Source organism: Parus major, chromosome 1A (assembly GCF_001522545.3).
Source record: "Parus major isolate Abel chromosome 1A, Parus_major1.1, whole genome shotgun sequence".
Taxonomy (NCBI): domain Eukaryota; kingdom Metazoa; phylum Chordata; class Aves; order Passeriformes; family Paridae; genus Parus; species Parus major.
This window is the reverse complement of record NC_031773.1, coordinates 67840821-67866966: the sequence shown is the minus strand read 5'-3', so window position 1 is coordinate 67866966 and position 26146 is coordinate 67840821. Positions and strand designations below refer to the sequence as shown.

At 39.8% G+C, this 26146-nt stretch overlaps 1 protein-coding gene across 18 annotated transcripts in view; it reads right to left on the bottom strand.

The window, feature by feature from the left end:
• The window catches only part of MICAL3 (microtubule associated monooxygenase, calponin and LIM domain containing 3), a 170329-nt gene that overhangs the window by 62504 nt on the left and 81679 nt on the right, over positions 1-26146 (bottom strand). For 13 of the 18 annotated variants that reach the window (XM_019006602.2, XM_019006603.2, XM_019006600.2 and 10 more), the window contains exons 13-20: positions 25327-25523; positions 24293-24405; positions 23740-23802; positions 22839-23012; positions 21689-21781; positions 6104-6290; positions 2730-2818; positions 1547-1634 (exon numbers count right to left, since the gene is read on the bottom strand). In XM_019006602.2, the coding sequence (XP_018862147.1) occupies positions 1547-1634; positions 2730-2818; positions 6104-6290; positions 21689-21781; positions 22839-23012; positions 23740-23802; positions 24293-24405; positions 25327-25523 (1004 nt within the window). Of the gene's footprint in view, positions 1-1546; positions 1635-2729; positions 2819-6103; positions 6291-6311; positions 7038-9587; positions 9696-12151; positions 12257-14076; positions 14134-16184; positions 16281-21688; positions 21782-22838; positions 23013-23739; positions 23803-24292; positions 24406-25326; positions 25524-26146 lie in introns of those variants that run through there. The other 5 variants (XM_019006607.2, XM_015627254.3, XM_015627258.3 and 2 more) reach the window with 3 other exon arrangements.

Sequence of the window (26146 nt, the reverse complement as noted above, 5' to 3'; positions counted from 1 at the left end):
ATCAAAGGAGATTTTCTGCCAGCAGTTGCTGTGATAAACTAATTGATAAATGTGATTAAAATCTCCTCCTTCCAAGTACCATCACCTACAGCTTCACTCCACAAAACAAACACCTTATGTGAACATCAGTTGCCCTGTGCATCAATAAATATATTTTTCTATTCATCTTTAAGAATATGCTCCAAGCTACAAGAAAATAAAGTTCTTTCACTTTCAGAGAAAGCAATTTTAAATCTATCCAGTTATGCAAAAAATGCTGTAGTTGACACATCTGTCCATAGCATTTTGCAAATACCATTCTTCCCTAACCTTTTCTCACTTTTGCCATGTGGAAATGGCACACACACAAAAGAGGAAATCTTGAAAGTAACTACACTCCAAGAATCAACACACTAAGAATAAATTTCTGTCAGATTGCATTCAGTTACAATCTTAGAAACACTTGTATAATAATATAAAGTCAAAGAACACCATGATTTTTATCTGCTCCTGTGTTGTTAAGGTCTTCTCAACTGGCACTATGAAAACATTCTTTTCTCAAAGTATTGCCCTAAGTATATTCCCTTTCTAAAAGCAGCTGATTTAGCTTATTCACAGTCTGGAACAAGTACTAGAAATTAATATTTCTTCCTTTTTCTGACATCACAAAAGGAGCACTTGGGGGCTGGGCAAACGAGCATTTGTAGCACAGACACTTCTCTCGTGTTAGAAGGAATTAGAATGTCAAGTTAAAAGGGAAAACTACAGTAAGACACACATTCACCACCCCATTTCCAAAGCCAGGGCCAGGAGCAGCACAGATGCTGGCCGAGGGAAGAGCACCATGACCTGCCAGCACCACGAAATTCGAGGGGTTTAAGGAATCCAATCCCATTAGCTGTCAGACACCCAGAATTCCAAAGGAGACACAATCCAAAGATAATGGGATCTTTCCCATTCAAGTACCAGATTAATAAAGAGAAGCTTGGGAGAACGAGAAACCACACCCAGAATTCAGGAAAACACAGAAATCACAGTTGGTGTGCTATTCCAGTGCTTCAGAAAAACTTTTAATTTCACTGACACCGAGCTGCATACACTGCAGGGCTCTTTATCTGGGCTGACTCACAGGAGACCCTCAACCGAGCATCTGTGTTTTCCTGGAATTCTTTCAAATAATGTCCTTGAAAGAACTGAGAACATCTAGGCCCCAAAGCCACAGTGCAAAATAATATATGGAGATTTCCACATAACACACAAAATTCACATGGCACCGCAAAAACCAAACGATTACACAGCTCAAAGTGGGGTCACATGAATTCTTACTGGTCAGCAGGCTGCCCACAGAACTCCCCTAGGATCTGCCCGAGAACTTCTGACTGCACATAGAGAAAGGGAACCCCAAATGCCAGCAGCTGACACATGAAAAAGGAGTCCAGAGGGTTCTGGGCTATGTGGTGCCCAATGGAGGAGACTGTGCTGTGCAGGCGCTGGCTCACCACCCTAACTCTGCCCACGAGGCCGAGCGAGTACTGCACCACCCTGCTAAAGAAGGAAGCGGAGCTACCTGGGGCCCTCTCTGCTGAGGTGGGGATGCTGTTGGCCCGTCCGTTCCCTTCGCTGGCCATGGTGTCCTGCAGAGGTCCTTTGGTGTCCTGGAAGAACGTGGGGGAAGGTAAATTCACGTTAAAATTCAAATTGTTGTGTGTACTGAACACGCCGAGAGAGGAATTGAGATACCCTGCAATCATCACCATAAGGCAAGGGCTGGAAAACAAGCGTGCTCCTTCCCAGTTTAAGGTTTTATTAAAGCTCTCCAAAACAAACTGGATAGGCAAGAAAGTCCAAGCAGTAAGATCCCTGAGGTCTGCTCCTCTGGGAAATAAAACAGGTACCATTTTTAGTCTTTAGTTTTGGCAGGAAGTATGGCACATATTGGGATGGATCTATTATCCTTCCAAAAAGGAGTACAGCTTCAGCTTGTGCTAATAAAACCTGAGAATCAGGCAGAAGGACAGGCACCACTGCTAGCACAAAGGAAAATATCATTTAAGGGAGAAGGGCAGTTTGCAGCATGCAGGCTTAACAGAACTTAAGAAACCAGCATTTAGCTCATTCAGTGTATGCAAAAATACTGAAAAGGGGTTAAGGAGAAAAATTAGGTGCCTTGGATTATAATGACAAAAAGTATTTTCTGTATTACACAGTGTCTCTTCATCCTATATTTACAGCACAAATATTTCTATTATGGTAGTATAGGAAAGGGGGTATTCTGTCTTTCCATACAGGTTCCTGTTAACACACAGCAGACCTTCAGAAATGAAAGCTTGTGATCTCTGCATCTTATGCAAGTGGGGTAGAACTTTATGTTCCAAAGGAAATGCAAACAATTTGTTTCATCTTAAGTAAGACCATAGAGAAACAAAGCAAAACCAGAACTGGTACCATTATTCATTTAGTCTCAACGTACACTGAGAAATTATTTCAGCTGACAAGAAAACAAATCAAAATTTTGAATGGGAAAGCACATCATTTTATAGTAAGTACCATGAAAAGAGCAGTACTAAGTAGAGGAACTGCTTTTAAATAAGATTTAGTTGAACTGCAAGCTTTTGTGATATATAAAGCAACTAAATGCACTCTGAATTTTTTTACTTTCTGAAAAAACTCCAAACCATCATACAGACTTTCCCAGTGTTAAGAACCAAAATCTATTAATGCAGCATGTTAGACAAAAAATAATGAGTTACCTTTCCTGACAGAGGACCCACTGCTGGCCTCTTCCTCTGAGCATAACCAGAGACTCGGTAACAGTAGTGAGGTTTACAGTAGAATTTACCTGCAGATAAAACACAAATGATGGTCAGCAACAGGAATACAGGAATTTAGCACAATATAAATGTCCATCTCACTGCAACTTATTTTCTGCTGCCACTCCCATTGCTCTCTCTAATTTCTTCACTATATGCAGAGACAAACACTGGCTGAAGTTTTAGCTCCAGCCCTGCTTGTAACTAGCCTGCTTTCCATTGGGTGCCTGACAGCCATTTAGTTTAAAATCCTGTCAAACACCAAAGCAAAGCTGCAGGCTTGTGTGGTATCACATGCTAACAATGCAGCAGTGTGTGAGGAACAAAGAAATCATCACATGAAAAGCTGGCAGAAGCACTTTTGGAAAAAGCAAGAATTAATACAACCAGCAGAGGAAAGTGGGAGAGGACAGTGTTAACTCCCAAAGAACCATCTCTCAAAATGCACAGTGGCTACTTGTAGAAAGGACAATGATTCATTTTCACAAATAAGACCTTTTGTGATCCTGCTGGCTTTACTAACACCCCACAAATCTAGAGAGGTTTTTCACTGGCATCTGAGCACTGTCAGGAAGACAAAGCAGCATTAGCAATACCATCATGCAAATACTACTGGTACTAATAAAAGCAGCAAACTGATGCCTCATAATTATCTTCCACTGTACTTTTATCAGTGTATCCTGCTTGGTACATGCAGCCCATGGCACTCCCCACTGCTATCCCATTCCTAGAGCTTTGGCAATGCATTCCCAACACATATTCTGACCTCTGCCTTTTTTCTCTGATGGTATTTGCAAAATGCTTTATGAAAAGTGACAAACATCTTTCTACAAATCTTTACTTCAAGGAGTATTTCTTAATATTCACTCTTACCAAAACCTGCTTTTTGAGATTGTCTGAACTGAGTAACAACTGAAAAGCTCTTACATAAAAACTCTCAGGCTTTGAAGCCTAAAACCAGGCACTGACTGCAGAAGGCTGTAGAATGCTTGTTAGCCCAAACAGATGAACAGCAGCAATGTGTGTATAGCTTTGGTTTTTTTCCCTCTCAAAGAAAGCTCAGAATGAAATATGAGCTACATTTTCACAACAATTACATTAGATAGGACACCACAGATTTCTGTTTAGCCATATCTGCTTCATATTGACATACAACTTTGAGGCATGTAATATTTCAGAATGAATGCTGATAGCCTGCTGAAACTCCAAGCTTTGTGTTTGCTTCACTGAGAATTAGCTGGTCATAACACAAGCATGCTTGCACAGGGAATCACTAAAAATCTGGTGGTAAAAACTGTTTCAGCCCCTACAGCTGACAGAGGAGCTCAGTCTGTTACTGCTGAACAGTCAGTCAGATAATCAGCTATTTGTGAGTGCTCAAAATAACAGCAGGGCTCAAAAAATGCTTTTCCCTGACTTTGATTTCTGACAAAGATGTTACTTTTATATGTTGGTTTCAAAATTACCACTGGCCCCTTTAAACTTGCCTGCCAAGTCTGCTGACCTTCCACACAAGCAATAAAGGGGTTTCTATTCCTTACTGGGAGTCTGGTTTGATGAGTGAGCTTCCTCAACTCTTCACAACCCAGCAAGTCCATTAGTTCCAAGTCATTATATAATGCATTATGAATACACAATTTTAGTTCTTTTTGCCCCTTAAACCAGATGGTGTTTCCACAGCCATTTTTATACCCAGTATATACTAAAAGATTCTTCTTAGTTACACAGAGTGGACACCCATCAATTTCAATCTTGGAGCATCAACCTGTGACATCAATTTTAAATTTTTACTCCATCTCTGTCTCAGTCAGTGGGGAAAACTACTGGTACCAACACTTCTTTCCTGCTATTTTGTTTTCTACACCATGATGTCTGAAATAGAATCTTCTGCACCTGACTTAATCACCAGTTTTACACCATTTTGCACTTTTTTACCCCTTAGATTGGATTAAAGATAGGCAGCTGTATAAGAAAATAAATGGGTACCTCCAGATGTGAAACATTTACCTGAAGTACTTTCTAATACATTTTCTTCAGAAAATGTGATGTTTTTGTCAATCACTGCTCAAAGATTGTAATACATAGCTACCCTTGCAAGGAGATCACTTTTCACAGGTGATGGATGATCTCAAATTATTACCTTCAATAGGCTCACTTTGTTGATAAACTGAGTTTCTGAATTGCTGACACATTGTCTGATTTCTCAGATTTGTAGGGTATATCTGAAGCTTCTCTTAATTCTTAGCATGTTAGATTCTTTAAATCAGCAAGTTTTGTAATCATATTCTTCTCTCTTTAGTCTATCAGATACAGAAAATGAGTCATTACTGAATCTTCAGTAACTACTCTAACACTGACTTACCTCTACTCAACTCTGATGTTCCATTTTTTCTATATAAACAGAATTTAGCTTGTAGTGACTTATTATCACAGCCCCTGATTATAAAATTCCTATTTTGTTACATCTAAAATAAACATACAGAGTTGGACAGTTGTGGTATCTTCAAGAAGAACAAGCTGACCACATTTCTCTCCAACTTGTAATTTTCTCTTAAGTGGTATTAAACTCAGGAGTTCTATTTAAATACCGTCAAATGAGGAGAGTAAAAGGTCTAGCCCTCAAACACAGCCTGTAAAGCTTTTTAAAGCCTCCAGATATTATTTGTTTCCCTGCATTCTAGCAGCTGTTAATGATGCCATAAGTTTTGGCTTTCACATTTTCCAGATTCTGTTCTGCCTTTGTGTGAGACTCTGAACTTCACATAAAGTGTGAGCAAGTTCTCCTCAAAGTTCAGGCAGACAAAACAATCCTTTTCCAGCCCCAGAACCAAGGACACCGCTGCAGCTTCAGGCCCAAAAAGTGTAAACAACACCAAACTGAAGAGAGCAAACTGAGAGGATGGGATTTCATCACCTGAAGCTGTAATTGGACAATTAACCCCAATATGGAAATGGCCCAAAACTTATCAAAGTGTGAAAACTCCTGACCCAGGGTCCATCTTGGGTGGAGCCACAGCCAGGCTCTTGCACTGCCCAAGGTGCATCCTTTGAAGGGTTTTTAATAAATATCCACTTTATTCCTTTATCTCTGTCCAGCCTCTGTTCCAGGGAGCCTCTCTAGGCACCATCACAATGTTGTATTAATTCCTACCAGTTTGGCTGCTCTTCTGCCACCATTACCTGGCCATAAGGAACCCGTGAACCTCCAACAGCTTGGAGAATGGAAGTTACTCTCTTCCCTAACTCACCAAATAACTTTCAAGCAACAAAAGAGCTTCCAGGACAGAGTGGTGGGTAGGAGGCCATCCCCTTACCATCCTCGATGTCGTAGGCGTAGGAGGAGAGGCGCAGGGTGGTGGCGCAGTACTCGCACTTGAAGCAGCTGCGGTGGAAGAACTTGCCCTCGGCACTGAGCCTCTCCATCACGTAGACACGCTTGCGGCAGAAGTAGCACACGTCACTGCCTCCCAGGTTCTGGGGGAACTCCTTCTTGAGAGAGCCCTGGACACAAAACAAGGATGGCTGAATTTGTGTGTGTCCAATGGCACACCAAGGTCATGTTCTTCGTTTATGTGGGTACAGGAGCAGCTGGATGCTGCTGCGGTTCTCTCACAGGTGGATGCTGCAGTTCTCGGACACGAGCCACGGTTTTAACCAGGACACCAAAAACTAACCTTGTCATCCAGGAAAAAGGGTGCTAGGATGCCATGCCTACATCTATCAGGAGTAAAACGAGTTCTGGGTAGATGAGTGGACACCAGCACTATTAATGGTGACCCCGAAATCAGTGACTTAAGGAAGCTTATGAAGAAAGGCAAAACCATTAGAACATCCTCAAACAGCAATTCTTAGACCTACATTACCAGAAGCAGTGTTTCCTCCAGGGAGCAGCAGTGCAGAAGTGTTATGAACAGCTTTCTCAATTCACTATGAACAGTCTTTGGACACTGGCATTAGAATAAAATACTTGGCAAAGAAAACGAGGGCAGGAGTGAGGGTGGATGGAAAAAGGGAAACAAAAAATCTCTCACAAAGCTACAACAGGTTCCACCAGTGGTGCAACAACTGGACACTCACAAAACTGGAGATCTACACGACATCTAATCACAAACACACGTCATCTCCGGCACATCGTCTTACCAGTTCCTTCTTGTCTAGAAGGGTTTTGGGTTGCTCTTTCCTTTGAAGCTGATTGGCTATCTGCTCAGCCAATGAGCTCACTCCTCCTGTGTACATCTTTATGTACTTCTACCAGATGGGTTGAATAAAACAAGTGTGATGTGAGAAAAGGAAAAAAAAAAAGAATCAAATTAAAAATATAACTAGAATGATGAGAGGTTAGGTGGTGAAAAGGTGCAGAGAGGTCAAATCATGCCAAGACAGTGGACAATATAAAGTGACAAGTAGTAATAGCAAAGCCAGTGTCATCAGAAATCACAAGTACAGTCCAGGACCACCTGTAGGAGCTGACAGGAAGACTTGCATTTTGCATTTTTTAAGTTTTTTTAAGTTCCAGAAATACTATGATGACGAAGGGAGCAGATCTTGTTTTTACCTGTGGGGTATTTTGCCCATGGAAACTTGAGTATAGACACTTCTAAAAGATGAGGCTGAATATAGGTTAGGAATTTAGGTTTCAGGAAAAATTGACATCAGAAACAAAGATCTTTCTAGAAGGAATGTTACTGAATCTAATGCAACATGCTGATTTACAACAGTGTATTTGTATGCTTTGCACCTGGAAAGAATTAATTTACAGAGCATTCACAGAGCAGGGACAAGTCCCTAACTAAAGAACTCACAGAGACTCAAAAATATTACTTCATCCAGTGCTAAAAATATATGAAGGTTTATATGGAAAAAGATGGAAGAGCCTCATCCAATGCATTAAAGCCATACCTGCATACATCTGGAACATGTATTTATTCAACCCTGAACACGGCTTTTTGACTTGGCTCTCCTCCCTCACGGGCACAGACTGACTCCATAACTCTGGATATCTAAAAACCCTCCAGGATTTTCAGCAGTCTAGGCAAGTCAGCTGTTACCTTAGATGGTACCAAGTGAGTGTCTGCAAGCCAAGTTCAATCACTGAAGGAGCGGAGGAAGTGTTTTTCACAGGAAACACAACCGTTGGCAAGAATTAGGTGGTTAAGAAAATGAGGTGGCTGCATCCACGTTAGCTCAATCCCACTGCAAACGCCATGGATTGGACTCTGAGCAGCTAAGGGCACACCAAGCAACTTCCCTTTTCCACACTAAGCAGCATTAGGAATGTTTCTAGCTGGATTCTTAGCTAACACAGGATCAGAGAGCCACTCAGCTTCTAGCAAGTGGGAAATGCCAAGGATAACAAAATGAAAGTTGGATCTTAAAACCCCCTTTACATGGATAGCAGAACTTGCTTGAAGCACAGTAGTTATTTCCCACAACTAATAACTAATTTAATAGGTGTGGTTGTTAGCCTTTTAGCAATGTGTAAAACCTTCACAAGTTCAGACACGAGAACAGCAGGAAGCATCCCAAAAACTGAAATTCATCACAGAATGGGTACGTCTTTGGGGAAAAAAGATGATGAAAATGGAGTGCTCAGCCAGAGATTACTGCTGCTGTCACTACAGTCCTAATTCCTTAAGCTCTTTGTCACTGCAGTAATGAGGGGGATTATTTCTACCCAGAAGGAATTTATACCTGTCTACTGATTCCATTCCAAGAGGCAGAGCACTTGCAGTATTTCTAAATGCAAGAAATAACAAATGATTTGTCTTTCAGAGTTTTCCAGGTTCCACATACATCAGTGCAGAGTTGTTTTTCAATGACACATATCTTGTCAAACATTACATTTAAAATGGTGCTCACTTCTAAAATTTCCTTCAGCATTGATTTTTAACTGGCAATCATAATTTGTCCAAGAGTTTTCTCTTTCCTCTGAATGATCAGAGACCTTTAAGGCTTTTAAAGTTTTCTTAGAAGAGAGATCAAACATTTCCAGGGGAAAAACTTCCTTTTAGCTGAACCAGATTTCTCCTGATCAAGTTTTGATTTAAAACCTTCAACTGCAGATCCTTCAGGATCTTTACATTTCTGCCAGCACATATGAAGTTCTGTGCTCAAAAAACGAGTGTGTTAATATTAACTCACAGTACCTTGGACTATTTGGTGTGAGAAATTTACTTGCTGAATTTTTCATTTGGGGTTGTGTGTTTCTGATTTGTTTTGTTTTTTGCCTACATATCACATCTGGCCTAATTATGGGTATTAAGTGAAGCATTTTATCTTTCTTCCTATGGTTTTCAAGAGATGGAACGTTCTGCAGCATTTTCAAAAGGAGGCAAAGAACCTGCTCCAGCTTAGGTCAAATCAAGTTCCTGCTGTTTACGTAGGACAACTGTAACTAGTTGAAATTCTCAGTGATTTATCAAAAAGCCAAAGCACATTTTATTTCACACTGTCCATTAACCATATACGCACAAACACATTCTGTTGTTTAGCCCAAAACTTCAACAAAAGCAGCAAGCAAAACCAGAAAGCTTCACTGCAAAGCCAGAAGGACTATCAGTGCTCAAACCCCCTGGTTTGAGCGTGAGATGCACCACAAACTTCTCACAAACATGGAATGTTAAAAACATTTTGTTTCAAACAGCTTTAGGGCTGACAACACCCGAGCTGTGCCAGGCACAGGCTGCCTCTGGCTTCTCCTTTGGGCATGAATAAGCACAGAGGTTCTGCAGGTGAAGCAGGGCCAGTGGGGTGTCCTTGGCAAGCAGAGTGCACCTGGAGTGCTCAGGAGAGGGCTACCTGGCGCAGAGAGTCGGAGGAGGGTGAGGAAGGGCGGATGGAGGAGCGGAGGCTAAGGGAGAGCTCCCACTGGTCAACAAAGAATCGGCGAGACGGCTCGGTCTCGGGCTAAAACATAAAATAAACATCAACACAATCATACGTGTTCTCTTCTAAGAGAGAAGGAAAAATTAAAAAAAACAACCAACCCAGGCCTTTCTGGCTACCTTCAAGAAATATTTTTATAGACTCTTATAGGAAAACCGTGAGAAAAATACCCAGTGTATCTTTACTTTCTCCCTAGGGACGCAGTGTAGTTATTCTTAATTTGCTCTTTATTAGGTTTTACATTATTTAGGACCATTTGGAAGCAGTTACCTACTTCCACAGATGTCCAACCTCCTGTAACCCAACCAACTAAGCCACTGGCAAAGACCCCAAATCAATTTCCTCTGCTCCTTCTGTATCTCCCATTGTTCTCTATTACTGGCCCAAGGCACTAAGATCATCTTTCAGGCCACGTGAGATCTCTTCTACATTTTAACTATATAAACCAAAAGTCTGCTCTCCTGGGGGACAGAAGAGAAGAGAGTTAGCTTGTATGTATTTCCAGTAATTAACAGCAAATTCCCAACCTAAAATTCACTGCAGGCAGATTAGAAACACCAAACCAAAAAAGAAGGAAACAATATAAAATAATCTGATAATCTGGACTATCAAATGGCAAAGAATAAACCATAGACTGAAAACCTGCATCCTTCTGAAATTGGTTCCTCACAGGAGAACCCAAAATTTTGTCTTCTAATATATCCTCATCATTATCTCCATGGATAATTATGCCCATCTCCCAAAAAATAATTCATATAAATAGGAAAAAATTGAAAGTTGGAAGTATCAGACAAACAGCACTGGAAGAAACTGTGCATTCCTAAAAATTATAGTCTGGAAAGAAAAAAAATATGCACATTAAAAAAATAACTGGCTTTCTTTGCAAAATAAATTATGGTTTTATAAAAAGGAAAACTAAATGTCATGTATCTGCATGACCCATGAAAATAGCTACTCCTAACCACTTGGAATAGATCAACCTCAAGATTGAATTCACTGAGCAAAATGGAAAAGAGCTTGGCTTTCACAATTTCCCCAATTTATAATTAATATTATTATCCATACAAAAATTTTCTGTACATCAACATTTAATCAAGTTCCTTCTTTGAAAATGTCTTTCTTTGCTAAGACTTCTCTTAGTATTTTTCTTGTTTTCTTCCTTTAAATCCCACATCATAATCCATCATTGCTTGCAATGTTCCAACATCTGTTTCCTTTTTCCTCTCTGCCCTACCCACTTTATGCTTTCCTCTACTTTGTGTTCTCAGTCTCTCCTCCTTTTCAATTCTGCACAATACAGAAATTAGACAATTTCAAGAATAATTGCTGTCTTTGCATCACAATGCTGTAATCTTTTTACACCCTCAGAAAGGGGCTTAAAAATTGCCAGAGAGTGCTATAAAAGGTAGGAGCAAAGTATTTTGGTCTAGATCTTCATTTCTGTATCATCATTTTAATTGAATAAGGAAATGCATGTGAGCATTGTGAATCTTGCTTTAGATATTAAGTCAGGGCACCCATTAACAAAGAGGTGCCACTATGTTTAAAGTAGGCTTATTATTGAGGCCTTCACAGCTTGTCCCCAAAATTTCAAATCTAATTTCAAAGGTTTGCTGCTTCTTCTTGGAGATTAGCTTCTGTGATTTTAACTATCAGAAAAAGATGGCATCCCAAAAAACCCCAGCAATGGGAAGTGACCTTGATGTCACAAAATTCTTTTTAGTAGGGCTTGCAAAAGTTATGCCCACCAACAAAAGTTCTGGGGCTGTTTATGCTCCACCTCAAGAAGACAGCTTGATTTGGGATGGTTAACTCAAAACAGTGAAGTTATGAAAAAAAATCATTTCTGTAGATGGTGCTTTCCAAAAAAGCACTCTGCAGTTTGCCAAGTGCTGCTGAAGATAACTGAAAACAGAGAGCAACCAAAGAAACCACAGTTCAAACTGGCATGCTCCCATCGCCCAAAGACAACAGACTGAGAGAAAATTAAGCACAAAACCAAAACAAAACAAAAGTGAACACTGAAATCAAAGAAAATCTGCACAAACTGCCAGATCTACCATTGGAAACAACTGCACAGGAAGGATGGACACAAGAGTAGTACTAAAGAGCCAGGAATTAAGCTTGGAAAATGTGAATATTCTTGCTTCCAGAAGCAAATAAAATTTGTGAGCAGCTGACTATTAAATGACCACTGTGAGATGACTTGATCCAGAGCCCAGCTGGGCTTCAGCATTTACTCTGAAGTTTAGAGGCTGCTTTTTACTTCATTGTTCATATTTTGTTTTGAGGAACAGAAAGGGTCACTCAGCTAAGAAATGACAAGACAAAAGAGCTGATGGCTGTTTTAACCACACGACTGTAGAGTAGTGGTCATCACATTTTTAATGATTTTTTTTTCTCTCTCTCTCTGAGCCAAGATTTCACCTGTACCAGAATCCCACACTGCTACAGGTCAGCTGTAGGGCTGTAGTCACCTGATGCCTCAGTGCACGGCGTGACTCCAGGAGGGCAGCCAGCTGACTTGCCCTTTGCTCAACATTCATGGCCACTGGCTCATGAGAAAAGAAACGAGGAGATCTCTGCGAGATGAGGAAGGAAGTAAAAAAAACAGCACAAAAAGGAAGAGACACCAAAATGCCAGCCAAAAGGTATTACATTCACATGCAGAACAGTAACTAAAGCTTTCATGTGAAAACCCCCCAATATCTATTTTTCTAATCAAGTGCTACATTTTGGCCCTCAGGGGCAAGAAAAACCAGTGGAATTAATTGTTATTTAAAATTCTTCCTAGGACTGCTGCAGCCAATATCAAACAAGCACATAGCCTCTGTCTCTCTGGCATTACCATCAAAAAATAAATTTAAAATGTGGCTTTATAATTCATAAAGAGCCTTATTTGTTGGTTTATTTCCCCACAGTTCTCCATTATCAAGGATTTCTTTTCAATATCTCAACATGTACTTATTTTTTTCTTAGATTTTGTGTGCAGAAACACATTTTAGGGTAATGACCTTCAGTTCTCATAAAGAATTAATTAATTTCTTAAAGATGGTGGTACATGCAAAATAAATACTCAACAAGCCAAAGAGAGCATGTTTAATGAGCCTGTCTATATAAAGCAAAGAACAGCAAAATCAGTCACAGAAGCTGCCAGTTTTACTTATGTAACTTCACTGTCCTACTTGTTCTTATTGCACTACCTTGTCAATACACCCTAGGCACAATATTTGACACCTCTGCTATTCTGGTCTTTCATATCAATGTTCCTAAACTGTTTTGTGGTGCACTTGGTAACATGAAAAAAGAGCTGGCAGGTGGCCTGCTGTATAAGGCAGGACTATCACTGCAGTATCACACAGCCTTCAGCTAATTTGTTTGTAGAATACAGAATTAAATGGACCAGGGACTACAAACATGTGCATCAAGAAATCTGAGGCTTGATCTGTCAATAATGCCAGGGTGCTGCTCTGTATTACTAATTATCCTCCAATGCAGAACAGAAAATTGGGTTCATACCCAGTTTACAAGAAACACATTTCCCATTCAGATGCATTAATAATACTCTCTCCTTTCAAGCTGCTTTCTGTTCCACCTACTCCTTCCTACTAGATCATTTTCACTCAAACTGGGGCCTATTATAAAGCTGTGGGCTTCTGTGTCTTTGCAGACACACGTATTCATTTTCTACTGCCTGTCACAAAACATTCGGCCCACAAGAGCCTTTTGTTACAACACATTCTGGAAGTTGCAACAGTTTTATTGCTGGCTCCCATTTATGACTTAATTCATTCAAAGCCTGTACTGGAATGTCAATTAAGTTGTCAATATGAATTCAAATCAACTGGTCTTTTTGAGTGCCCATCTTTTCTTTTCCCATGCTTCTGTATAATACTGAGCTGTTCAGACTGCCTAATATTTCATTGTTAAGAAGGCTTCAAAGTGTCTATACTAAATAATGCCTCATCATTTTTCCTTTTACTTTGGCCTGTAGGAGGCAAGATGGAATGCCAGTTGTTTAACCATCCAGAAAGCAAGCGGTGGACACAATGCAACCACGTTCGCATGAATTAGCACAAAACATAACTCTTCTTGTTCTGCTACAGCCACAGCATACTTCACTAAAGAGGTGTAAGAGGAACAGAAGAATGAGAAGAGCTCAAGTGCTCAACCTAGGGCAAAATAAAAGCATAAAGCAAACTGTTGATGAAGGCTTGTTATGCATTTTTGTGGGTATCACACAGGAAGGATCGCTCCTGTCCGACTCTCAGCAGTTCCAGCGTGTTAACAGCAGCATTAGGGTAAGTGTGCTTCTCCACCCCCTGTATTTCACCTCTGTATTGCACACATCCACCACAGCTTTGTGTCATCAGCACCCATGCCATTTGTTCATGCTCTTTACCCTTTCCTGTCTGGGGCTCTGCTCCCCGGGATAGCCGGCACCAGGTTCCCTGAATCTCTGCAGGCAACAAATGATGAGCTTAAAAACAATCACAGACCAGCTTCCTAATTAGAACACACTTTATCTGATTTTTCTTATGATGCAGGCAGAAAAAAAGCCATAACAAGAGCAGAAGTTTATTAAGAATATTCTAAAGCTGGCAAGAACAAGTTGGCTCCTGTAGGGAATTTTTTAAAAAAGGATATATTCATATTAAGTCAATAAACAACAACATAGTACCACAATGTAATCAAATTAGTGCAATAAAGATGGCAAGACACTCAGTATAACCCATATGGTGATGTTAGTTCAGAGGAAGGAGATGGAAAGCTTAAAAGATGTGGCAGAATAAATGCAGTAGAAGAGTAGAATTAAAGGTTTTAAAAGACATCAGTGTAACAAGATCCATCTGACTTGCTATGAGGCCTGGGCCAAGACAATCTCAGGGAAAAAAAAAATCATTTCTAAGGAAAAAGAATGCCTCCAAAAGGAGATTACTCAACTGAGTCTAACATCAGTTCTGTAGCACAGAGGGTAAAAATTCCTGAGTTAAAAGGAGGAGGACTTCCATAGGACACAAGATAGAAAATTGTCAAAATACACTTGGCAGTAGCTGGCTTTCATGACTGAGCTAGGCAACCAAAAAGACACAGGACAAACAAACACTTGGAGAGGTGACAGAAGGAAAATATAGAGCTACAGATCCTTAGTGAGTGCAAACAAGTTTATCTACATGGAAAATGAATCCCGCACTATAGATTAGAAAGTAAAACTCAGCATTTAACTGTCTTAGGTTCTCTGTCTGTAAGGTTGGGGAAAAACCTTCTTCTTTCCTAAAATGTATCAAACAAAACTTTCAAAAGGATTTTGACAAAAGGAAGACAGCTAGCTATATCCCATCATCTGATAACATTACACTGCAGTTTAAATGCAGGGTTTGCTAATGAAAAGGGTTTTCCTCCCCCATTCTACTTAGATGTCCTCTCCTGTATCCTTTTTGAAAAGTCTGCTGTTCACACTGTGGCAGAAGACCAACCCCCTTTTTTGTAAGGACAGTTTCAAGTGGGATCAGTAGGCAGAGCTGATCTATCTTGCAGATGCAAACACCACAGAGGCAGCAAAGAATGTGTGTCCTGGAGGCTGACAATAATTAGACCAGATAAACAGCAAGATGTAATTAAAATTTGAGAAATCACACCAATAAGGCAAGTCAAACCTTCTGCCAAAGAATAAAATTTGTCTGCTCTGCTAAAAGGTAATGCTCCTTTACAGTTTATAGACATGCAAGAGCTCAGCAAAGAAACATGCTCCATCTCTGGGGAAATTCATTTCTACAATCCTTAGGAGATGTCATGACACCTCTAAGGAACTGCAACTGCCTTTTCACGACCTCTAGTTCATGATTGATCAAGAAATGGATTTGAAAGTAGGAAAACAAAACAAATAATTTAAAAGGATACAATTCAAAAAAGCACAATGACAATATACAAGACAAATATTAGAAGGATTTCAGGTAATATTTAACTGGGACAACAAATACATGTGCACAAGCATCTGGATGTACATTCACACACTGTGCTCAGAACAGCTCTCACTGCTCCAAAGTCAGACAGACTGAGATTAGAGCCTGGTGTGGGAGAAACAGAAAGACCACAGTGGACATATGCAGGACACTACAACACTTAAAAAGCACTTCAAATAAGAAATCCTAAAAAATTGGATACAAGGGCAAATATTCAGTCACACCTATTTAAATGGAGAGTGGAGATGGAATAAAGTTTAATTTCCTTTCCCTGCATTACTCCAAACATTTAATTTCTACTTTGCTGCATCTCAAAACTGAGAAAGGCTACGGTAATAAAAAAATTGCCTAGAGCAAAATCTCAGTCTCCAGTGGAAACTCTTCAAGCTTCCAGGGAGTTAATGCTGCCCTACCTTCCTAACCCTTATCAGCATCTGAAAGAAAGAAAATTGGAAATGTATTTGTAAATAAGCTATTTGATAAGTGAGCTAGTCACCTGTACAAGCAGCAATGAAGAGAAAGGGACAGAGCATGCAGAGGGAATCACCTGCTGCCTGGGATACGGTGGAGAGGAAGATGGAGTGGAAGAAGAAAGCATGATCACTTTTTTGGGGCAGGTCCGAGAACGTTCCTTATGCCTCATCTTTTTTTAAAACACAAAAAGAAAAAAAAAATCATAATAATGGTAGAAAAGAGGCAACATTACCAGTGGTTTGGTGAGACAGGCCAGAATGCAAGAACTGAGACCATGATCCTAAGCTCACACCTCTCTCAAATGAGCTAAAGCCAGAGTGTACCTGAAGCTGAGAGACCCAAGTTTTCACCCAGAGCCACAAAATCACATTTGACAGTCCATGAACACAGATTTGTGTCATTCAGCAATTAAACCAACAGCTTTTGAGTCAAGGTCTTACAATCAGTTAAAGGCAAAACTTGGAACTCTCTATAACACAATTGGACTGCTCTCTTTGCTTTATGAAAAATTACTTATTGCTGTGCTTTAAAATGCTTAAAAACATCCATCCTGTTGACCTAATTACTCCTGCTTGCAGCTTATTACTAATACAATTCAAGTCTCTGAGTTCTGCTCCCAGCTTCAGATCCTTCCTCTCTAACTTACAGACATTGCACCATCTCAGGCAAGCTAAAATGTACTACATTCTATTAGAACAGAAATCCAGCTGGTTTATAGAAAAAATGGAGCTGTATCTAATAGTCTGCACATTACACAATGCACATACATGTCCTCAATTTAACACACCAGAAAGTGTGCCCTTCTACTGCTGTATTTCTTGTTATGTACAGTCTTTTCCCCACCATTTCTTCTTTATTAATGTGCCTTCTGCCTGATTTTTGTTTTTCTTTTTGAGTTCTCACCAGAGCATGTCTGGAAATGATTGCACTGGGAAGAAACAAAATGCTGTGTACCCAAAGCCACTGTTAGCTAAGTCTCTAAAAAACTGCACGTGGTAGAGAGATATTACAGATGTTTACTACTGCCCTTGCAGATGAGCTGCCATTAACATCTGTTTGGGTGCTCTCCTCCTTTTCAACAAAACAGTTAAATAAATAATACACTCCTCTATCTCAAACAGATGCTACAAGCAGCTTAAACTAAAGCATATGACTTTGCACTGCAGTGGATGAGGAACATTTTTATGCTGTTTCAAAAGGCTTAGCTGTGAAGTCACTAATTTCTAACTGAAAGTATGGTAACATTCTCAACCATAGAGCTGCTCCTGGATTTTCATCTGTTTGTGGCCAAGTTTGCATTTCAAATGTCAAAGTTTTCACAAATTTGTTTATTTTTCCAAGGCAAATCTGAGAACACTGAATGTATGAAGTATGTGTTCAGTCAGTACTGCAGTAGAATCTATTTCTGAGTGTGCAAAGAAAAGGAAGACTATAGGAAAGCAGAAAATAATCAACAGATTTAAATGAAAACATGGAGGTAAAAAAGCTGTATTTGCAGAAGTCACTGGTGTTTTGTGTTCTCTCCTGTCGAGGTTTCAGCTCTTGCTGTCTGTGGTCATCTCAGTCATCGCTTATCTTCAAAAAATACAGTTCCAACAAAATTACTGCAGTTTGTACTACTGTCCTTTATCACACTTTAGGGAATGGTCTCAAAAGAATAAGCATCAGATCTCCAGAGGCAGGAAAGATGTGCACCAAAAGACATGGGATTCCATCTTACAAGTATCTTTGTATACATCAGACATGATTTAAGTTTATGTATTACACTCAAACACTGCTGCTGATAAGGGACCTACAGAACAATAGCAGAAGACTGCTGAAGGCTATAAGCTGAGAGTCTGGAAATCCAGGGCAAAATTCATTTTAAAAGGTTTGTCTCTCACACCATGCCCAGGCAGCTCCTCTTCTGGAGAGGCCATATGGCTTTCAATGGCTTCATGATCCTGGATGAGATTCTCTTTCCCAAAACTAGCCAAAATGGCTCAGAGAGCAATAAAGCACGTGATGGAAGATGTTCTTATACAGCAGGCATTCATTTGAGGAGATCAACCACCACACCATGAAACAATCCAGCCTTTTTAGGTGATATTACCATCATATAAAAAGAACTACATTTCCACTGTGCATATTCACTTCACAATATCTTTGTGCATCATTAGATGCTGCTGTGGTGCTCATAAGAATACAAAACCAAATTTAACAACACAGGTCAACATCCTCAAAGTGTAACTCAATAAATCAATTTTTGTCATCAATTCACAAGGGATGCAGGCCACACAGAATTTTGTGAGGAGCAGATGGGTGAGGTTTTTAACCACTTTGTTCTTTGGGAGGTATTGCCTTTTCAAGAGAGACAGCATTAAAGTTCTTGTGATGAAAGTAAAAACTGCTTCAGAGCAGATTCTGCCAGGATTTCACTCTTTCTAGGAATTCTCTCTTAGCAAGCCACCCCTACCCCACCTATTCAACACACAAGGTGATCCTGCCTCACAAGCTCATGCAAACTGCTCAGCTAATACCTTAATTCAGGGGTAAAGCAAGATTCTAGATTTAAACTGGTAAACAAGTACAGCTAAGGAATTCCATCTGACACCACCAGGCAATACCCCAAGGCAGATGCCAATTTCTCATCAGAACTGTAGGTCCAACCCAGACCATTTCTTTTGCAATTCTCTTCCTTGCAACCACTCTCAGGCTTTAGCAATATACTTTCCTCTTCCATGCAGTTCCCAAAAGACAGGAAGAACCAAAGCTGTGCATCATATAACTGCCCTTCTCCCAAAGAGAAGATCTCAACTTCATTTTGCCAGCTAGTAAGAACATTAGGCAACCTGTGGTTTCTCTCAGTAACATACACACCCCACTCTTTGTCCCCTTAGGAGCTGCTCTGCTCCTCTTCAAAGCACTCTCCCCTAGCTGGAATTTGCTGTGTGATATATTCAGTCGGTAGCAGAAGTTTCTGCTCATGAACTTCAACACCTGTGCCAAAAGAGAAATTTTTCCAAAACCTTCATGAGCAGCTCTTTCTAGCAAGCATCATCCTCCCTAAAGAACTTGTCAGATACAATACTAATCCTTTACAGCATGTGCAGTGATAAAATACTGGGATTATCTGCCCTGGGAGGTGGTGGAGTCATCACCCTTGGATGTGGTTAAAAAAAAAAGACTGGATGTGGCACTCAGTGAGTTTAGTTGAGGTGTTAGGGCTGGGTTGGACTTGATGATCTTGGAGGTCTCTTCCAAGCTGGTGATTCTGTGAGATCTCCTGGTACTCAGCAGCACCTCCCTGCTGTCTGTCAGCCAGGGATGAGCTACAAAGCCAGAGTGACCCATGTCACACAGAAGGCCAGTCCAGCACCATCAAAAGCTGTTTCACAGCTATCAGGTTCTGCCTTCCCAAGCAACCAGAATCAGAAATCTCAGCAGCCAGCCAGGGTACTGCTTCAGCAACAGCTTCCTGCAGGAGGGATTTCTGTCCAGGCTTGGAAAAGCTGGCTGCTTGGCTCAGTGTCTCAGCTGATCTCTGTTCAGTCAGCAATAAATGGCTCTGTGCATGTCCATGGCTTTTGAATGAAGGTAACTCATAGTCTTCCCCAGACACACAGGAAAGAACCTTTGGAACAGGGACCCTATCAATGGGGTTTCAATCCTTCTGTATCCTGCAGATTTTGCATCCTTGAGACCCAGTTTTATACTTCTTCATTACAAAAGCACTGCAAATCCTGCAGGAAATCTGGACCCAGGAATCAATCATCTTCTGCTGACGCAGTAAAGCCAATCGAGGAAAGATCATCTCCATGTGTAACACTGAGAGGGAAATCATCCACACAAGGCAATCACTGCTAGTGTTGAAAAGAAGAATTTAAATCCCATGAAAGGAAAACTGTTGCATAAAGATTTTTTCAAAGACATGCCCTACACTGCTTCCTGTACAGAGATGCTATTGACGTCAAGGGAAAGCAGAAGGATTTTTTCTTCCTTTTTTAGAATTTCTTTTAAGTTCTATAGTGCAGGTATAAACAAGAACAAACAAAAACAAAAAACTGCTCCCTGGTGAGGAGAAAAATCTTCAATTAAAAGAGGAAATAAAGCTTTGTCCTTTTATTCTATCAATGACAAAAGGACAATAAGAACATTTGTGTTTCACTATAAAGACTCACTATAAAGTTTCACTAAACTTAATTATAAAGCCTTCATAAAGTTTCAGTAACAGGTTCAAATAGAAATCTCAAGGGTGCAGGAATGCAGAGAGAGACAGCCACTGCAATCCAGTTTTCCTTTTTCCAGGAGGTAATATAAGCAGCGCTCATCAACTCACTTAATATTGTAGAGCTTTTTTGTATCAGTTTTTTTCGCTTCCCTTGCACTAAGTGTTCTTGAGAAATAAAATTTGCCTTAATTGTGAATGATGTGAATCCATCTCAAAGTGCTCATTAGCCTATAAAGATGATTTTGATGAGACAAAAAGTACAAGAACAAACAATGAGTCAGGAAACCAAAGCATCCTGACAATCCTACTGACAATAACTCTCCTGGGCTTAGGTCTTCTTCCTTGAAATCTTCCAGATCATGGCACCAGTCATGACATGCAGCATTAATTGTGCTGAATGCCTCAGACACGAAGATCACCGTGAATTCATCAAGAACAGCGAATTTCCAAACCAGTGTCATCTTCTTCCTCTTGACTCTGGACTATGCTCTGATTAAACTACAGCCAGAAAGAAGTAGATGTTTCTCCAAATTCTGGCTGTCAGCAAAACACCTCTGAGCACTCTCAGAAACATGAGGAGGCCATTTGAACAGGGAAACAGTGGAAGCAGATGGAGCCAGTGAGGTAAGTAACCTTAAATACCTGGAAAGATCATCTATCAGGAACCTTAGCTTTGGAAAGCACATGGCTGTAAGAAATTCAGCAGCAATGACAATGGCCCAAAACGTTGGAGGGAAAATAAAATTTGATCCTTGTTTATTTTCCTGCTGTTGGTCCCTATTCTGAACCCCTCTGTGGAAGAAAACTTAAAATGCACTGAATTCACAGTAACACAGGAGTCTGCAAAGCAACAAGTGTGAGAAGCTGGCGAGGAAAGCTGCGTTAAAGAAAGTGTCAATAAAGAAAGGGAAACCACAGGAAAGTCTCCTGCAACTACAGAACACCTAAGATTTCACACAGGAATAGCAAAACTGGTAACCAATTTTACTATTTATATCAAGGAAGAGCTTTAATATCATAGATGATATGACAACTTTTACCTCACCATTTTCCATAATTGCTTACAAGTTTCCTTTATTTCTAACAGAAGAATCTAGAAATTTTACAGCAAAAATTTCTGCTGCAACATCCATGAAAGTCTTGGTAAGTTGAAACTAACATAAGAGGGCAGAGAAAATGGGATTAAATAATTTTGAAACATTAAACCATACATCACCACCAAAGGCAGATGTTGACTTTATTCACTGAAAATTATTTAAAATAACAAACTCAGACAAGGTGCTAGAAAAGGACTGGCTTAAAAACACAACAGTGGTAGCTGGTGTTGGGTGCAGGCAATGCATTGTAGGCAGAATGAATTTCTTTACCTGTTTCCACTGGGGTATGGGAGCAAGCCGGCCCTGCTCTCGTCTGCTGGATGGCTGGCTGTGAACACGTTCTTGATAAGGCAGGACAGGTTGCTGCATGCAGGTTGTAGGGAAGGTGGGACCAAGGAGGAAAGATAAAATAGTGAAGGAAACTCAAAGAAAGCCATAGGAATGGAATACAGAATAAGACAGACAAACATTTAAGGAAAAAAAAAATAGGGTAGGGGGGAATTCATTTAGCAAGTAAAATATAAAAAGGAAAATAACATCCAAAAATGGGAAACTTCACATATTTTTGGACCTTTCCTTTCATTTAATTGTTTCTTCAAATCATTGGCTGAGTATGCCAGCCAATGTGTAGCAGCAGAAGAAACATTTTATTGTGTGGACAGAATTCACCATTCTGATTATGTTACACTACTAATGCTGACATGTAGTGTGGCACAGAGAAACTTGACCTGGCTTTCAAGCAGCCAGCTCAGGTCCCACTCACAATGTGGCACAAGCTGTGGAGATGGACTCATGCAGCAGGGCAAGGGCTCTGGCACTTAAACCACACTGAGCCTCATCCTGCTGACACTGCACTGCCAGCAGCAGCTTCAAGTGACTCAATCTAACTTCAAAGATAACCACCCTGCAGTTGCAGCAGTTCAGATACCATCCTGGATAACAAACAGGACTCACTTGGAATGACACAAACATCCTGATTGCCAAGAAACTCCCAAGCATTTATCTGCTGCACATACATACACGTACTATGCTTAATCACGGCTCACGAGAACAAACAGATGTAACCCGATATGAAAATGCTCAAATCAGAAATCAAATGGTTGTTCTTAAACAGTATAAGCAGAACATTCCTGGAAAGCTTTTAAAGAGCAATAGGAGTTATAAAAGAAACTAAATTGCTGGTAATATGTTTGTGAAAGATTACACAATAAGGGCAATAACAGAGAAACGGGCTTTTTTAAAGAAGTTCTTCTCCACCCTGTACTTGTCAATTTTAAGCTTTGAGTAAACTTCACTCTTCTCTAGGAGAGCCTTTGAAGAAGAAAAGCAATGCTAGCATCCAGTCTTGGGGAATGCATGCTAGCATTGATGGTTTTCCTCTACAATTCCAAAACAAAGGGGTTTATTATCCATCTCCTACCTGTCTTCGTAAGTTTGAGGACGGCACCGGAGCATTCTCTTCAAACTTGGCCAGTAGCTGGGTTGCCATGGACTTGACTTTGTTCTGATTCCCAATGGCAGCATCAATTCTCCTCTCTGTCAGGGCACTCACCAGCGTGGGCCTTTCTTCTCTGTAGCTTCGTGGGAGCTCCTCCTAACAATCAGCGACATCAAAATTTAACAAGACACAACCAGATCACCTTTTCCTTTCTCCCCCTTTGCTGTGAAAAGTTTCTTACACTGTAGATAACAGATCTCTTAGCCTCACTTGAAAGCTCAGATTTTCATTTCCTTTGCAAGTCATCGAGTGTTCTGTTAATTTTTACTGATCTTTTCAAGAATATTTGATACACTTTCCTACCTAAAACACCTCAGCTGAAACACCCTGACATAAACCAAAGGCCCATCTTCAAACAGCAAACCCAAAGCACTGAATTTTAATTCACCTGTACCCATTTGGCTACAAACACTGAATTTGAAAGACAGCCTTATGGAGCATACTGGAAATGTATGCTTTTTGCACAGAGCAAGGCCAAAGTTTAAATTTACATCAAGCTTTTGAGAGTACTGCATGATTTTACTAAGAAGTTATGAGTGTTGATGTCTTCAAACCCTTGTAATTTGTGATAAAAACAGACTATCAGGGAATTGCAACATTTCATTTGTTATGTAGCATTCTTTCACAAACATTAATTAAACATTTTCACTGGAGATACCATGAAAGTGTAACCCCTGAAGAAGAATTAAATTGTATCTAAAAAATTAAACTGTATCTAAAAAAATCCTATATAAATCCTATATAAAAAAATAGAAGAACTGAAGTGAGAAAAATGTACCTACCATTTATTTTGCTCCCTGACACCTCTCACTGTAATACTTACATCCTCAGATTGGCTGGTTTTTCTCCTCTTTCCTGCACCATCCAGTTCCTTTTCTTTTTTGTCCTGAAAACAGAAGGAGTAGGGGAAAGAAAACAAAAATGAGTCTCACACTTTCCTGGGCTGAAATAAGTGTCATCAGTGCACTTAATCAGTTTAGTTGCAAAACTTATTTAATTCTCTGTGCTCATTCTCCCTTTGTTTAAGAAAAAGGGTTTTTTTTTTCCTAGATACTCCTTAGGGGATTCTTATCTTCAGTTGGTCAATTCTTCAACACTTTCAAATCATTGAAAAATGAGAAAGCAGCTATGTTCCAAGAGAAAATATATGCCCAAACACTACCACAAGGCTAAGATTTAAAGACTGATATACACCACTTAGTACATGCTACAGATGCAATCTTGCAGTCATAAATGTCATGTATTGCCCCATACCAAGAACACATGGTCTCTCACAAACTAACTGCACTGATAAACACTAACAGCTGCTTTTTTAGTACCACTGCTTGTCCAGCAGCTTGCCAGACCCAAGTGCTCCCAGGGCTGTGCCTGGTTACCTTGGGAGTGCGCTTCCGAGAGATGCTTTGTCCCAGTTTGCTGAGGAAGGAGATGGGAGATTTGGTACTGGCAATCAGGGCTGCCTTTTCTTCTGCATTCAGGTCCAAGCTATCTGTTAGGGAAAAGGCAGAACAAATAACAAGAACTGGTATTAAATACTCAACTGAAGGACTCAATGATTCTTTTTAACATAGCAATCTTTTTCTTAAATTCTCTGTACAAAATGTCTAGAATTAATACCTTTCTCAGCTATTCTGCTTCTTCATTTTGCCCAAAGCAGTTCTTTCAGGGTTTATAATCACTCATAACAGATACTATGTTTACTTCACTTACTTTATTTTACATTTATATTTAAAGTATAAAATAAAATAATAATCTTGATGTTCATGATTTAAAGAACATGAACATGGGTATTCTTAAAAAGAGTCCAGAGTTTTAGAAATAATACATGATACATACTAAATTTTTTAAAGGCTATTAAACCAAATTTTTCCCCCTTATCAGAAAGATAGATGTGAATTAAGATAATCAGTAATAAAGAGCTGTAACAACATTATCAATATTTAAAGGCTGGCCATGTTAATTTGGGTTAGGTAGTTACATCTTCCAGTTCTGATCAAAGATGTTTTGTTCCTCATTGGCCTCAAGTTACTCTCACCATTCACAGATGGTGAATATGTTTAAAACTCAGCTGGTGTTTTGAAATTACCTGTTCAACAGCTACTAGCAAGGCACCTAGCTAGAACAAACAAAAGCAGAAAACTTATCTAGTAGTGCTGAAGTGAGTCTAGAACTTTTGAGGACATTATTGTGTATTAAGTCTTTATTTTGCCCCTGCTGCTGACATCATGGTTTTTATCAGCACCAGTAACAAATCAAATTCTTCAAAATCAAACAAATCATTTTCTAATGTAAAGCTACAGTGAGTAACTACTCTGTGTGCTCATGCAGAAGCAGCATGAAGGTAACTGAAGCACACACATTCACCCTGGAGCAGCCTTTAAATCTGACAGAAGTGCCCCAAAGTGCTTACCACTAGAGGGGATGGTGTCTTTGAACATCTCATAGAACTGTGTGAGGTACATCACCATCGACAGCTTATCTGGCTCTCCAACAGATGCCATTTCCTTTCCAGTCATAATGGGAGATATTCCAAACTCTTTCTCAGCAATGTCGAAGGCCAGTTGGTTATTCTTCTCCACATTGTTCTCATCCAAGGAATCAAAGTCTCTGCAAAGGGCAAAAAGAGGTCATGCACTGATTCAAGTAGAAAACAGTCTTCTGAAAGAACTCAGACATCCTTTATTTTATTTTATTTTTTCACTTGAAAGCCTAATTTTATTTGCCACCAATATGACAAAGTTGATGCTACTTAATTACACCGAACTTTGGCTCAGATATATTCTTTTAAAATTTGTTTGCTCTTGCTAAAAACCTAGACTTTTCTTCTTAAAACCATTATTCTCTGAAATACATCTCCACTTCCTCCTTTGTTGGAAGACTCTACATCCTCCCCTACATAAAATCTTCTGTGTGTTTGGTACTAAATTAAATCTTGACTTTTTGTCCCTTTTTTCCTTGACTGATCCATATTTTTGTTCTGCTGGCTTTGTCCAAAACTTGTATTACTATATAAAAAGCTATAGCTTGTAGAGAGTTACAAGAACCATTTTAAAAGCTGTTTGAACTCTCCACAAACTATAAAGCTATTAAACAGTGTATCTCATGTTGACTCAAGTACACCAATATAGAAGTAACTCAGTGCATATGGATTGGAATAACTCCACAATTTTTCAGTATGTTTTACAGTGAATTATGTCTTCAAGTACAGCTCTAGATTTTTTCTGATGTCC